At 43.4% G+C, this 14811-nt stretch overlaps 1 protein-coding gene across 3 annotated transcripts in view; it reads left to right on the top strand.

Moving 5' to 3' along the window:
• Positions 1 to 14811, top strand: part of CHD6 (chromodomain helicase DNA binding protein 6) — a 221311-nt gene that overhangs the window by 185112 nt on the left and 21388 nt on the right. For all 3 annotated transcript variants that reach the window (XM_081255208.1, XM_081255206.1, XM_081255207.1), the window contains 3 exons: positions 1680 to 1740; positions 13025 to 13085; positions 13809 to 14025. In XM_081255208.1, the coding sequence (XP_081111334.1) occupies positions 1680 to 1740; positions 13025 to 13085; positions 13809 to 14025 (339 nt within the window). The remainder of the gene's footprint in view (positions 1 to 1679; positions 1741 to 13024; positions 13086 to 13808; positions 14026 to 14811) is intronic.

The following is a 14811-nucleotide window of genomic DNA, read 5'->3' on the forward strand; positions in this document are numbered from 1 at the left end:
GTGAGAAGCTTCATGGGCCAACCACAGTGTGACTTGTCGCGCCACGAATCTCTGACCGCATACATCCAGCACTCTATAATAGCCTCTTCCTCACGGTCTGGCATCTCCCTTAAACCTGAACTGCCTTCCAGAATTGCTGCTTTGGTTACATCCTACGATGCCTCAGGCTTTTCGCTTGAATCCCAAACACTTTGAACCAAATACCAGTTCCTGTCCTTCCTGAGTTCCCCAAGCTGGCCCCCATCCTGCCTACTCCTTAATCAGGCTCGTCTGGCCAGAGGATTCTCAAGGAAGAATTCAGACTTCTCATAACTTCTCATACTTGGCAGAAAGTTAAGAAGCAGTACAGCAAGTTCAGGCTTCCTGACCTTGAAGTGCCTCAGATGAAATTCCAGTGTTATTTAAAGATTTCATGGTCCATGAGTAAGGTGGACTTAGGAGCCACTGCTTGATGGCCATGGCATTCAGGTCTTATCACTGGGTTGTGTGCAAAAAAGTATGAAAGCGTCCCCTTTGCCGAGTTTTAATTACTTTGGGCATAACTCCAAAATGTGTAAATTCATAGGAAAGCTAAATAGAGAAAAGCTGTGGTTTTCATATATATATATATGTATTTGGAAAACATCGCATGTATCTCTTAGCTTGTGTTTGGTAAGCTTTTGGCCTGATCTTCCCCCCAAAAGTAGCATTTCCTAGGGCCACGGGCAAGCCTGGACACGAGGGTACACAATGCCAGGCCCCCTAGCCATGTGCTAAGGCTGAGAAAAGGCTGAAATACATTTTCCATCTGTGCCTAGCTGCTGGTGAACACCCTAGCTATCATAACGTTCTCTGCCCCGAAGATAATAAAGATGCATTCAGAGAGATACTAACAAATGCCCGAAGGACCTGTGGTGTTAATGTTGGGCACACGGGGTCAGGGAAAACACCACCTGGGGGAGGTACCCGAATGTGGCTTACAGCTTATATCTTTGGGTGGGGGTGCTGTTCTTTCTGTGGTTAAGCAATGAAGGTAGGAGGCTCCTTCTGCCCCCAGGACCTGAACAACAGAGAGAAGAATATTTGAGACAGGAATCCTTCAAAGTTGATTTTACCAGGGATCGTGAAAAACAGGTAGGCATCAGCAGTAGTTAAGCTCACAAGGGAGAGGACATTAGGCAGCTGATCTAGGGGCGAGCAGCTGATGGTCCGGAGGGCAGCGTCCTTCCTCAGCAGGCACAGCAGAGCTCCCTTTCAAGGAAGTGACGGCTGCTAAATGTGAGGAGCAATTCTGCATCCATGGTATCCTACTGTGGGATCTGGGGGTCGGCACATCAGGACTCTTAGTTTGCATGGCTGTCAGCCTCTAGACTGTTCTTTTATCAAAGCCGCTTATTCAGACAGTTCTTGATGGGCAGTAATTACCTTTTTAAAGATAGCATCATTGTTGAATAGCCGGCCTCTGAACTTGCCTGAGTAGATCTTGAGTCTCATGCTAAAGTCTCATTTGAGTGGAAATCATTGCTCTTAGAAGTTGTAACACTGGAAAAACCAAGATTTTGAGGCCTGTGGGGAAAGGGATCTACTAATATTCTCTTTGGTCAGTGATTCTGGGGGGTTTTCATGCAAGCATCCTAGTTGCAAAATAGCCCCTAGGTGGTGTGTGATGCTTTTTATTATTTTTTTTAAATTTTATTTAGAGGCAACACAGATAAAGAAGACAATACAGAAGACAAAGTAGATGGCCTCCAGAAACAAATGGTGAGTCAAGTGTGCTGTGTTTGTAATCCACACTATCTTTAATATCAAGAGAGACATCCTCATCTTGGTATATTGGTCTTTGGGAACTTGATTGCATTGCCGCAGTTGCTTTGCATTTTCCCCAACATTTTATTGTAAAAATTGTCAACTCACAGACTGCGTTGCCCTTTTTTTTTTTTTTTTTTTTTTTGTGTTTTTTTTTTTTGGTTTTTTTGCGGTACGCGGGCCTCTTATTGTTGTGGCCTCTCCCGTTGTGGAGCACAGGCTCCGGACGCGCAGGCCCAGTGACCATGGCTCACAGGCCCAGCCGCTCCGCGGCATGTGGGATCTTCCCGGACCAGGGCATGAACCCGTGTCCCCTGCATCGGCAGGCAGACTCTCAACCACTGCGCTACCAGGGAAGCCCTGGTGTTTTCACTAATTTTTATTTATTTATTTATTTATTTATTATTTATTTATTGGCTGCGTTAGGTCTTCCTTGCTGTGCACGGGCTTTCTCTAGTTGCGGCGAGCGGGGGCTACTCTTCGTTGCTGTGCGCGGGCTTCTCATTGTGGTAGCTTCTCTTTGTTGCAGAGCACGGGCTCTAGGCACACGGGCTTCAGTAGTTGTGGCATGCAGGCTCAGTAGTTGTGGCTCGTGGGCTCTAGAGCGCAGGCTCAGTAGTTGTGGTGCACAGGCTTAGTTGCTCCGCGGCATGTGGGATCTTCCCGGACCAGGGCTCGAATCCGTGTCCCCTGCATTGGCAGGCGGATTCTTAACCACTGCACTGCCAGGGAAGTCCCTGTTTCTTAATGCGGTTAAAATATGGCCTATGGAAAACTCCTCAAGTTGGCTCCTGAGTTCTTTTGACATGATTCAGTCAAATATGGAAAGGAGGAAAACTATGAAAAATTCATACATATACATATATCCCCTCTTCTTTAGATTTCCTTCACATTTAGGTCACCACAGAGCAATGAGTAGAGTTCCCTGTGCTATACAGTACGTTCTCATTAGTTATCTATTATATACATAGTAGTGTATATGTGTCAATCCCAACCTCCCAATTCATCCTACCCCTCCCTTCTCCACCCTTGGTATCCATAAGTTTGTTCTCTACATGTGTGTCTCTATTTCTGCTTTGCAAATAAGTTAATCTGTACCATTTTTCTAGATTCCACATATAAGCATTAATATACAATGTTTGTTTTTCTCTTTCTGACTTACTTCCTTTTGTATGAACATCTCTGGGTCTATCCACATCTCTGCAAATGGCACTGTTTCATTCCTTTTTATGGCTGAGTAATATTCCATTGTATATATGTACCACATCTTCTTTATCCATTCCTCTGTAGATGGACATTTAGGTTGCTTCCATGTTCTGGCTGTTGTAAATAGTGTTGCAAGGAACATTGGGGTGCGTGTATCTTTTTTAATTATAATTTTCTCTGGGTATATGCCCAGGTGTGGGATTGCTGGGTCATATGGTAGTTCTGTTTTTAGTTTTTTGAGGAACCTCCATACTGTTCTCTGTAGTGGCTGTATCAATTTACATTCCCAGCAACAGTTTAGGAGGGTTCCCTTTCACCACACCCTCTCCAGCATTTACTGTTTGTAGATTTTTTGATGATGGCCATTCTGACTGGTGTGAGATGCTCAGCATCACTAATTATTAGAGAAAAGCAAATCAAAACTACAGTGAGGTATCATCTTGTTATCCTTTTGATGTCTGCAGAATTTATTATGCTATTCCCTGTTTCATTCCTTATATTAATAATTTGTGTCTTCTTTTTTTCTTATTATTCTTGGTAGAAATTTGTCTGCTTTATCTTTTTAAAGAATTGGAACTTTGTTTCATTGATTTTTCTCTGTTTTCTATTTTAAATTTCATTGATTTCTGCTCCTTATTCTTTTCCTTCCGGTTTTGTGTTGTGGTTTTTTTTTTTTTTTTTTTTTTTGGCTGCGTTGAGTCTTTTTTGCTACACACAGTCTTTCTCTAGTTGCAGTGAGCGGGGGCTACTCTTTGTTGCAGTGCATGACTTCTTATTGTGGTGGCTTCTCGTTGCAGAGCACAGACTCTAGGCACACAGGCTTCAGTAGTTGTGGCATATGGGTTCAGTAGTTGTGGCACACAGGCTTAGTTACTCCATGGCATGTGGGATCTTCCCAGACCAGGGCTCGAACCTGTGTCCCCTGCATTGGCAGGTGGATTCTTAGCCTCTGTGCCACCAGGGAAGCCCCTCTGTTCTATTTTCCTCTTTTTCTAGATATTTGGGGTGGGAGCTTAGATTACTGATTTGAGACTTTTGGGCTTATTTAATGTATGCATTCAGTGCTATAAATTTCCCTCTCAGCATTACTTTAGCTAGGTCCCACGATTTTTACTATTTATTATAAATAGTAAAATTTGTTGTATTTCCATTTTCATTCAATTAATTTTTTTTCCCTTGAGACTTTTTCTTTGGCCCATGGATTATCAGACGTGTGTTATTTAATTTCCAAGTATTTGGAGATTGTCCTATAATCTTTCTGGTTTTTATTTCTAGTTTGATTCCATTGTGCTCAGAGAATACACTCTGTTATATCAGTGGTTTTAAATTTGTTAAGTTATTTTTGTGGCCCAGGATATGGTCTTTCTTGGTATATGTTGCACGGGCACTTGAAAAATATGTGTATTGTGCTGTTGTTGGGCAGAGCGCTGCATAAATGTCAGCGCAGTCCTGTTAGTTGATAGTGTTGAGTTCTTCTGTATTCTTGCTGATTTTCTGTCTAGTTGTTGAGAGAGGAGTATTGAAGTCTTCAACTATAATTATGGATTTGTGTATTTCTCTTTTCAGTTCTATCAGTTTTTGCCTCACGTGTTTTGCAACTCTGTTGTCTGGTGCATACACATTTAGGATATGTCTTCTTTGTGGGTTGACTCTGCTGTCAATATATAATGTACCTGCTTGTGTCTGATAGTTTTTTTTTTTGCTCTGAAGTGTACTTTATCTGATATTAATATAGCTACTCCTGGTTTCCTTTGATTAATGTTTGCATGATATAACTTTTTCCATCCTTTTACTTTCAGCCTGCCTATTTGAAATGAGTTTTCTATAGACAGTATTTAGTCGGGTTATATTTTTTAATGCACCCTGTCTAGTTGGTGTATTCAGCCACTTACATTTAATGTAATTATTGATGCATTAAGCCTTAAGTCTGACATTTTGTTTTCTCCATTTTTTGTTCTCTGTTTTCTTCTTCCTGACTTCTTGTGGGTTATTTGAAACTTCTTTCTGATCCCTTTTTTGATTTATCTATGTTGGGTATGTTTTGTTTTGTTTTGTTTAAGTTTCTTAGTGGTTATTCTAGATATTTCATTACATATACATAATATATCACAGTCCACTGGCATCATCATTTTACCAGTTCAAGTGAAGTATAGTGTCCTTACTTCTAGTTTTGTCCCTTTATAATATAATTGTCTTAAATATTTCTTCTACATACATTTAGAATCATATCAGACAATGTTATAATTTTTGCTGCAATTCTGAAATATAATTGAGAAGATTCAAGAGGATAAGGAACATCTACTGTATTTACCCATATTTTTATTTACTTTGTTCTTCCTGGTGTCCCAAGATTTCTTCTTTCTGTTGACAGAAATTCCATTAGCTGTTCTTTTAGGATAGATCTGCTGGTGACAGTTCTTTTATTTTTCCTTCATCTGAGAATATCTTAATATCCCCTTCATTCCTGAAGGATATTTTCACTGGATATAGGATTCTGGGTTGACAGTTCTTTTTTTCAGCTCTTGAAAAATGTTGTGCCACTTCCTTCTGGCCTCCCTGGTTTCTGATGAGAAATCTTCTGTCACTCAAGTTGTTTTTCCCCTTAAGTAAGGTGTCTTTTCTCTGTTGCTACTTTCAGGATTTTTTTTTCTTTCTTTAGTTTTCAGAAGCTTAACTGTGATTTGTGTGTGTGTGGATTTCTTTGAGTTTATCCTGTTTGGTGTTTATCATCTTCTTGAATCTGTAGGTTTGTGTCTTTCACCAGATTTGGGGAGTTTTCAGCCATTATTTCTTGAAGTCCTTTTTCCTTTCCTTCTGGAACTCTGATGGTATGAATGTTAAATCTTTTGTTATAGTCCCACTGGTCCCTGAGGTTCTGTTTAGGTTTTTTTTTTTTTTTTTTTTTTGGGGGGGGGCTGTGCCTCACGGCTTGCGGGATCATAGTTCCCCAACTGGGGATCGGACCTGGGCCACAGCAGTGGAAGCGCCAAGTCCTAACCACTGGACCACCAGGGAATTCCCTGTTTAATTTTTTTTTAATCTGTTTCTCTCTGTTGGTCACACTGGGTACTTTATAGTTTTCTCTCTTAGAGCTCACTGATTCTTTTCTCTTTCTCCTCCATTCACTGTTGAGCCTATCTATTGTGTTTGTTTTTGTTTGGTCTGGTTCATTTCATTATTGTATTTTTCAAATCAAAAATTTCTCTTTGGATCTCTGTTTCTTTGCTGAGATCTTCTTTTTCTTTGCTGAGATTTTGTGTTATCATTTGTGGCAAGTATGTTCAGAATTCCTCATTGAGGACTGCTTTAAATTCTTCTGTCAGATAATTCTAAGACCTCTGTCATTTCAGTGTTAGCGTCTATTGATTGTCTTTTCCCATTCAGTTGGAGATCTTCCTGGTTCTTGATGTGATAAGTGATTTTTTATTGAAACCTGGACATTTGGGGTATTACATTGTGAAACTCGGGATCTTATTTAAAACTTCTATTGTAACTGATTGCCTCTGACACCTCTGTTGCAGGGGAATGGGGCGGGGTGGGTGGCAGAGTACACCACCTTTTTACTGCCTGGTGGGAGTAGAAGTTAATGTTCCCAGTCAGCCCCTGAAGATACCCAAGGCAGGGGTGTTTCTCATTACTGTTGGGCAGGAATGGAAGTTTAGATCTCCACATGGTCTTTGCTGACCCCATGGGTGTTGGTGACCGTATTACCACCTAGCAGGGATAAAAGTCCCAGCTCCCTACTTGGCTTCTTGACACCACCCAGCAGGGGAATGGGGTGCCCTGTCACAGCCTGGCAAAGGTGGAAGTCTAGAGTCCACCTTTAGACTCTAGAGACCCACTCAGCCTTTGCCGGCATGGATGTGGTGAGCAGAAGTTTTTTCTGTGTTGTTGAGCTGAAGTGTAGCACATCTTGTCTTAACATTTTGTCCATTCCTAGCTTGCCCTTTTCCTAGTCCTTCAGTAGAGAGAGCAGGCTTTTGTTGGGGCTTTTTGGGTCGGTACCCTTTGTCATTTCCAGATAGCCAGCTTCTTTACCTCCAGATCTAGGATATATAAGGCAAAAAAGAAAACCCAGGAAACTCACCACTGTGTCATCCCATGTGTCCCAAAGTAATGCCTGTATTATTTATTTTGCTCTTCAGATCCCTAAAACCTGGGCTATAGAATATAATCAAAAGCAGAAGGAATGGGGAGTGCCTTCTCCCAGATTTTGAGGTGAACAGATTATAAACAGAATAAGATTCACTTCTAGTCCATGTGCTAGAATAACAAACGTAGAGGAACAGCCAACATCTGAACCAAGCCTGCTCCCCCCACCCCAGCCCTTGTACTAAAGATACTGGTTGGGTGTTTCCTTCTCCCAGTTCTGTTCTCAGGCAGATCAGCAGGTTAAGGAAGCCCAAAGAGCGTATCATCCATCACTAAGTTAATTCATCTGAATTAAACAGACCTGGGCATAGGAGGGGGCCTGGTTGGTAGATGGGAGAATCTCAGCATTGCAAGGACCCTAACGCATATCTGCATGGTCTCGGTGTTCCATCCCTTCTATGACATCACTTGGGGTCATTCCAGGCAGGTGTAGGTGCTTCCAGGAATCCATGAAGGGAAAGGGGGAATGTGCTATCTTCCAAGGAAACCCATTTCATGGTTGGGTAGTATTTCCTTATTCTGACCCAGAAATCTGACTCCCAGTTGGATCCATGGACTCTGTCTAGTTTTCTTCTGGTCCTGCAAAGAGCAAAACTGTTCTTACTTTCCTCTCCGATAAGACTAAAAAATTTTGAGACCAACTAGCTACCGTAATCTCTTTTAGTCTCTTTTCAGGTGAAGTATCCCTAATTCCTCTTTCTTTCTTCATATCATGTTGTCTCCAGACCCCTCGCTACTCTTGTGCCTTCCAGAGCTCACTGTGCTGTTGTCTTCTTCTAACGTGGCAGTTGGAGAACCACAGAATGTTAGAGGGACATGTGAGATGATTAGTCTACTCCCTTCCCCCACCCTTTCTGTTTAATACCAGTAGAGCTTTTGATTGGTAAACAGTTGCAGCTAGAGTCAGTGGACATGCCTTCTAAAGCAGTTAGTCAAAAAGTTTACTTGTGTTTGGGATGGTCTAGAGCCTAGAATGGTAAAGGAAATCGTTCTCTATCAAACCTAGTAGTATGCAGGGAGGTTACCATCTCCTTTAACTGAGATCGTAATAAGTAGCGGCCCAGCTCTGCCTGGTGTAGTCCTTGTGTTCTAACCAGCAGTCTTGTCCTCGCTCTGCAGCACTTCCTACAGCAGGTGCTCTCTGTAAAAGGAGGGTGAGGTCATATGCACAGTGAACTAGGAAGAAACTCCTGCAGGGAAACTTAATGCCTAAAATGGTCAAATCCCACTATAAGAAAAGTTCAATGAGGAACTGAACCATGACTTTATTCTTATGAGTTGAGAGTTTGAGCAGTCTCTGAACTCAAAATAGCGATATTTGAATGTAGATGGAGTACTTCCACGCTTACAAAGCACGTTTCCCCGTCAGTTAGGCAATGTTCTTATCCCCATTCTAGACGGGGGAGGCTCAAATAGTTTTAATGAGCTGCAAAAAAAGTCATACTCGTCAAGAGCAGTGTCTGCCTGCTCACATCTTTTTCTAAATCCTGCAGTCTTTCCGTTATAAAATCCTTGAATTTTGTGTTAATGACATTGGATGTGTATCTACTTTCTACATGAAATTTATGAAGGTAGTAGGATGCTTGATTTTTCTGCAAAATGAAAACTGCTGTGGGATTTTTTTTTAACTGCGCCTTCACGCATCCTGTTACCTCTACACAAAGAGTCCCTATATTCTCCTCCTGGCGAACTCCTGTGTCCTTCAATCTGAAGCTCAAAAGCCACCTCTCAGATGTCTTTCCCCTACCTGGTTTGGGCCATGCAGAGTTGGTGACCCTTTCTGGTTTTCCCACTGTGTTTAGGAGCACTCATCACACTGCATGGCCAGTATTTATTTTATGTCTCTTGTCATGGCCAGAATGTGGGCTCTGGAAGGATAAGGACTCCATCCTTCCCCCTGTCAGAGCTCCTGAACCCAGCACAGTTCCTGGCAAACAAATGTAGGAAGGCAGCTCATCGCCGCTCTTTTGGCCCTGGAGTTCTGTAAGGGCTTAAAGGAAATTCCCTGGGTCTGCAGGTCTGTGCTGCCACGCCACTGCCTGCATCCACACCCAGACCAAAGAGGGAAGGCAGCCGGGCCTGGAGGAACAGCCACAGGCCAGGGGGATCTGCTGTTCTCAGATCAGGAGACAGCCCTGCATCCTCGGCGGAGAAGTGCCACGCGGGAAACTAAGTTACTCTTAGTGACTGACAGTGCATTTGATTGAACCAGGTGTGTCTTCAGCCACCGGAGGCAATACATCCCAGTGGTTAGAGCTCCTCGTCTGGGGTCAGGCCTTCTAGGTTTGAATTCCATCTTCACCACTTAATAACTATATGTAGTATTAGATAAGATTATCAACCTCTCATTCTACAATTTCCTTCTGTCTGAAAAGGGTCATTTAGTCATTTAGAATGAATAAATGAAAAACGCACGTGAAGTACTCAGTATAGTATCTGGCCATTTACTTACCTGTAGACTTTTGTTGTTATTGCTGCTGTTTTCCACTGTGTCATGAAGCTATCCTTAGAGAACACACTTCAACTGAAAGATAGAAATGCTGAAGGATCCTCTAGCAGTTGGGCCTGTAAGTGGGTATCTCCTTGGTGCCGGCTGCCGTGTGTCAGGCATTTGCTTTGTGCCAGCATTTGGTTAAACACTTTGCATAATCAACTCATTTGTGCCCCACAATCACCCGTAAAGTACTATTATCTCCATTTTGCAAATGAAGAAATGAGCTTGCGAGAGGTCGAAACAACTTGCCCAAGGCCAGAGAGCAGTGGACTGTCAGACTCCAAACACAGGCGTGCTCAAGATGCAGAAACTGCAGGTTGGAACTAATCCGTTGCCCTTGCTTTGACAGTCTTATTTGTCAGCACTCTCTGGGACCCTGCACTTGGAAATGATTGATTCATACTTCTTCTGAGATGATTATTTCTTTCAGATTGATTCACAGAGGCAGAAACTAGGATACTACATGTTCACGTGCAGACTTCAGAGGCAGGGCTTTCCATGTGCTCCCTGCGATACCGGTCTGTCAGACTCACATTAAATTGGTTATGCGACCACAAGATTATGACGTCTTTTTCACTTTGGCTGCTGCTAAGCCAGGTCTTCTCCTTTCTGTCAGTGATAGAGAGGGGACCTGCCATCAAGAGAGGGCAGGAGACAGAAAGGCACTTACGGCTTCCAGAATCTTTCCTTACTTGAGGGTTTGCCTAAGGCCAACAGAAACTGTTAGGGAGGGTGGAAAGGAAGCCTGCATGGCGGCTGTGCCTTCCTCACACCAAGCCCGGAGCTACCCCTGTGGATTCGGTGCCCACGGCAGCCACACATCCGTCGTAATAAGGAGCGTGGTAGCCCTGGCGCCTGACCCCACACCTCATAGGCTGTACAGCATTTCTCAGTCTAGAAGTGTCTATAATTACAACTTTCAGCATTCTAAGGGTCTTCACGGGTACTCTAAGAATACCCAAAAACGTTCTCTATGGCAGGAAGAATGGAAGGCCTGGTTGTTGGTGTTTGCTTGCTTTTTAACTACCTAAATAGTGGGAAAGGCTGCTTTGGCATATTTAAGTGTCACTTCAGAATGGTACAGTAGATCAGCTTGAAGTTCCTTCTCTTCACTGATACTACATGGGCAAAGAAGAGAGATTAAACTAGTGTTCTTCAATTCTAAATATGTTGCACTCTCTAAATCAGATTTTCAGCCGGGACTCTCTTTTTGTTCTGTTTTGGGCAGCTCAGTGGTTACGGTATAGGTTCTCATCAGACTACTGTGTTCGAAACCCAGCACTGCCCCTTGGTAGCCATGTGACCTTGGCAAGTTACAGAACTTTCTAGGGCTTGTTTTCTGCCTCTGTAAAATAAGGATAGTAATACTTTCTACCTGGGAAAGCAGTGCTGATGACCAAAGGAGATAAGCCGTGTAAAGGGTTTTGCACAGTAACACGTAGTTCTTGGTAACGTCAGCTATGACCACTATTCTAGTAAGAAAGAAATGCATTCAGAAAATGAACCCCTGCCCCTCTGCCTTTCTCAGGTCCTTCCCCGGTATTAGGGGAAGGTATTAGAGAGTGGTTTGAATTTTCACTATTGCCAGTCATAGGTGTCTGTCCATCCCTCCTGAACCGAGGTGCTGCTCTCCTGGGCTGTGCCCCAGTTTTCTGTAAAGGACCAGACAGTAAATATCTTAGGCCTGGGGGCCAGTAGAGTCACATCTTCTTCGCCTCCTTCTCTTTCACCCCCTCCTGCCCCTCCCTTCCTTCCTCCTCCTCCTCCTCTTCTTCTTCCCTTTAAAAACCATTCCTTAGCTTAAGGGCCACACAAAAACAATCTACAGGCTGCAGATTGCTGACCCTTATTCTGACAGAATCTGACCCTGTGCTCCACCATGGCCGAAGTCATGAATCCTGGGGTTATTCTCACCTATCATTCAGGTCAAAAGATGCAAGTCAGAAAAACAATAAGAGGGCTTCCCTGGTGGCGCAGTGGTTAAGAATCTGCCTGCCGGGGCTTCCCTGGTGGCGCAGTGGTTGAGAGCCTGCCTGCCAATGCAGGGGACACAGGTTCAAGCCCTGGTCCGGGAAGGTCCCACGTGCCGTGGAGCAACTAAGCCCGTGCGCCACCACTACTGAGCCTATGTGCTGCAACTCCTGAAGCCCGCGTGCCTAGAACCCGTGCTCCGCAACAAGAGAAGCCACCACAATGAGAATTGCGCTCACCGCAACGAAAAGTAGCCCCTGCTCACCGCAACTAGAGAAAGCCATGCACAGCAACAAAGAACCAAAGCAGCCAAAAATAAATAAATAAAATAAATAAGTTTGTAAAAAAATAAATAAAAAGTAAAGTTTTTAAAAAAGAAAAAAGAAAAACAATAAGATAGGTGGGAAAATGGGTGAAATACGTGAAGGGGATTAAGAAGTACAGACTTCCAGTTATAAAATAAATTAATCACAGGGATGTGATGTACTGCATCGGGAATGTAGTCAGTAATATTAGAATAACTTTGTGTGGTGACAGATAGAAAGTACACCCATGGTGGTGATCATTTCTTAATGTATGAAGATACCGAATCACTGTTTTACACCTGAAACTAATATGATGTTGCAGGTCAACTTTACTTAAGTAAAAAAAAAAAAAAAAAAAAAGTAAGTTTTTGTGTTAAAAATGGAGTGGGTTGAAGACTCGCACCGTCTCTTCGTCCACACCTAGACTCCCACATGCTTTGTGTATAAGGAGCCTCTGAAGCTCCATTCCTGAGACCAAGAAAGGCTTCGTAAAGGAATCCATTAGAGCCAGGTTGACATATACTCCAACTTGGATAAGCTCTGTGCCTGTGATATTATTTCAGATTCTGAGCCTCAGATCATGATTTTAATTTTAAATTCCTGGAGGTTTGTGCCATCAGGTCTCCTGTCTGGAGCAGTCATGTTTTAGGAAAATAGCGTCTATTGCTGTGAAGTAAATGAAGCATAATGAACATGAACATGCCAGTTTTTCACAGCAGAAATCCAAAAATGCAGGCACATAGAGTATTAGACTGCAAGTGACGATAGTAGAGCAAATATTTAACTCTCAACTAAAAGAGTGCATGTAAAATGTAGTTGCCAGGGGAGCATGCCAGTTCATCATTCTTAAAGCTCATTCTCTACGGGCAGACTCATTCCGCACAATTCCAGGGGGGAAAAGTGCTTATTTTAAATAAACTGCTTTCTGGCTCTTTTAAGACGCTGTGCATAAGTAAGCTTTATTCATCAGGGACCACCTCGATCTTTGAGATGCTCTTGGGCAGGGGACGTCTCTTGTGCCTCTTTACTCCTTCTGTTTAGGGACTGGGTTTCTGAGTTGGCCTCTTCAGAGCTGCATTTTTGCTGACAGCATGACTTCATTTATCCCTAGGAAAGTTCCAGTGATGGAGGTGATGGCATTTTTGGTGAAAAGAAGGATGACAGCCGGGCAGGTGAGACTGTGTCCTTCTGAAGGCAAAGAAAAGTAAGGTCCCTGTTTGTAGTTATCCTGGAGTTCATGTGTAATAAAAAAGAAAAAAATGCTGCTTTTTAAGGAGGCTCTTTTTAAAAGCCAATTAAGTTGACCTTCATCAAACTCTGCGGGAGTCACACAGGGAGCGTTAATGTGGCTCTGGCCAGCTTTCTCCACCTGGCACTGAATTCAACGGTGAAATGAAGTCAGGATGGAGTCTGAAAGATAAAAAGGAATCGTGGTTTCCGTGATTTTTTTTTTTTCTTTTGAGAAAAGTTAGGGGTATTTGGTTTGTTCTTTTGTTTGTTTGTTTTTCTGAATTCAAACTTAACGGAGGCTTTGATGTTTGGAAGGCCCAGCTACACAAAAGCCCCTAGTTCTAAATGGAGACGGCCACAGAGCATCCACTTAAGCCGATGCCTGAGAGCAAGGCCCTTGAGTCAGTTCTGCCCCCACAGATGGGCACATTTGTACCGGAGAGAGAGCAGAACCCACCATACCTAAAGCTGCTTCTAAAGTGCAATTGCAGCCCTTCCAGCTGTGCCTAGCTCCCGAGCTGATTGTTGAACAGCAGCTACTTCCGTTAAGTTACTGAGTCAGCTTTAGTTTTCTTTAAACGAAGGGGAAGCACAACCACCAAAAAACCCAGTTGCCTTTGTTTAGTTCTGTTTGTAAATACTAATATCCTCACTGATGTTTGAAGCCCAGGATGGCTCCGACCCAGACAAATCACCCTGGCCAGTTTCGTCTGCACTCACAGCTCGTCTCCGACGCCTGGTCACCATTTACCAGCGCTGTAACCGCAAGGAGCTCTGCCGACCTGAAATCCTGGGACCAGGAAACCAGGGATACTGGGTCCAGGAAGAGATGTTCCGGAGGTCCTCAGAGATGGATCTCATCAACAAGGAAGCCCAAAAGAGGTAAAAGCCAGTGGCCAAAAGGGTGTGCTGAGCTGCGCACCGGGTAAAGGTGACAAAGGGAACCCAACAGCTGGGGGCCAGGTGTGTCCAGTGTTCTCATAGAGAGTCAGGTTGTCTCTAGAGTGAATTAAATCCAGCCTCCGACTGCAGTGGTGTTTTCGTGCTGACTGGGGAGTCTGGTGATATCTAGGACACCCTCTGTTCACAGTTCCCAGACTTGTGTGATTTTCCAACCTTACCCTCTTCCCTAAGTTGGACCCCAGTCTCTGGGGATGTGATTTAAACACCACACTAGCATGTATCAGATCATATTCTTTCAGCAGCAAAGTGAATAGTGTGCATTGAAGTTGTCTTATTGTAGCCAACAGTCCTTATCAAGCCTTTGAGAACAGTAAGTACCATAAAATGCCAGCCCAGAAGGAAGGAGTTACTTGCCCATCTGAGAATTAAGGTAAAAATGGCTGCCTAAGGCCAGCACAGGCTAAGAATGATGCCAGGAGAGCAAATCAACAAAGCTGCTGTTCTTTGAGTCTTTATATCTCTCCATCCTTTTGGTGTAACATCCAGTGAATTAAAAGAATACCACATATTGAATTCAATTATTGATACTTCTGTATACTCGTGACTTTATGAAATTTGGTAATTGGGGGAGTAGATTTCTCCCATCTAGCTCCAAAGAGAGAACCAGAGCCCCTCCTTCCCTGCTTCTCACTCTTCCACTTACCCTCTCACCCCTCTCCTAGCTCACTGCCTCTGGGGGTGGCGAGTACGGTGCCCAAGAGCCCC

Source organism: Mesoplodon bidens (genome assembly GCF_964165515.1).
Source record: "Mesoplodon bidens genome assembly, chromosome: 15".
In the NCBI taxonomy this organism is placed as follows: Eukaryota; Metazoa; Chordata; class Mammalia; order Artiodactyla; family Ziphiidae; genus Mesoplodon; species Mesoplodon bidens.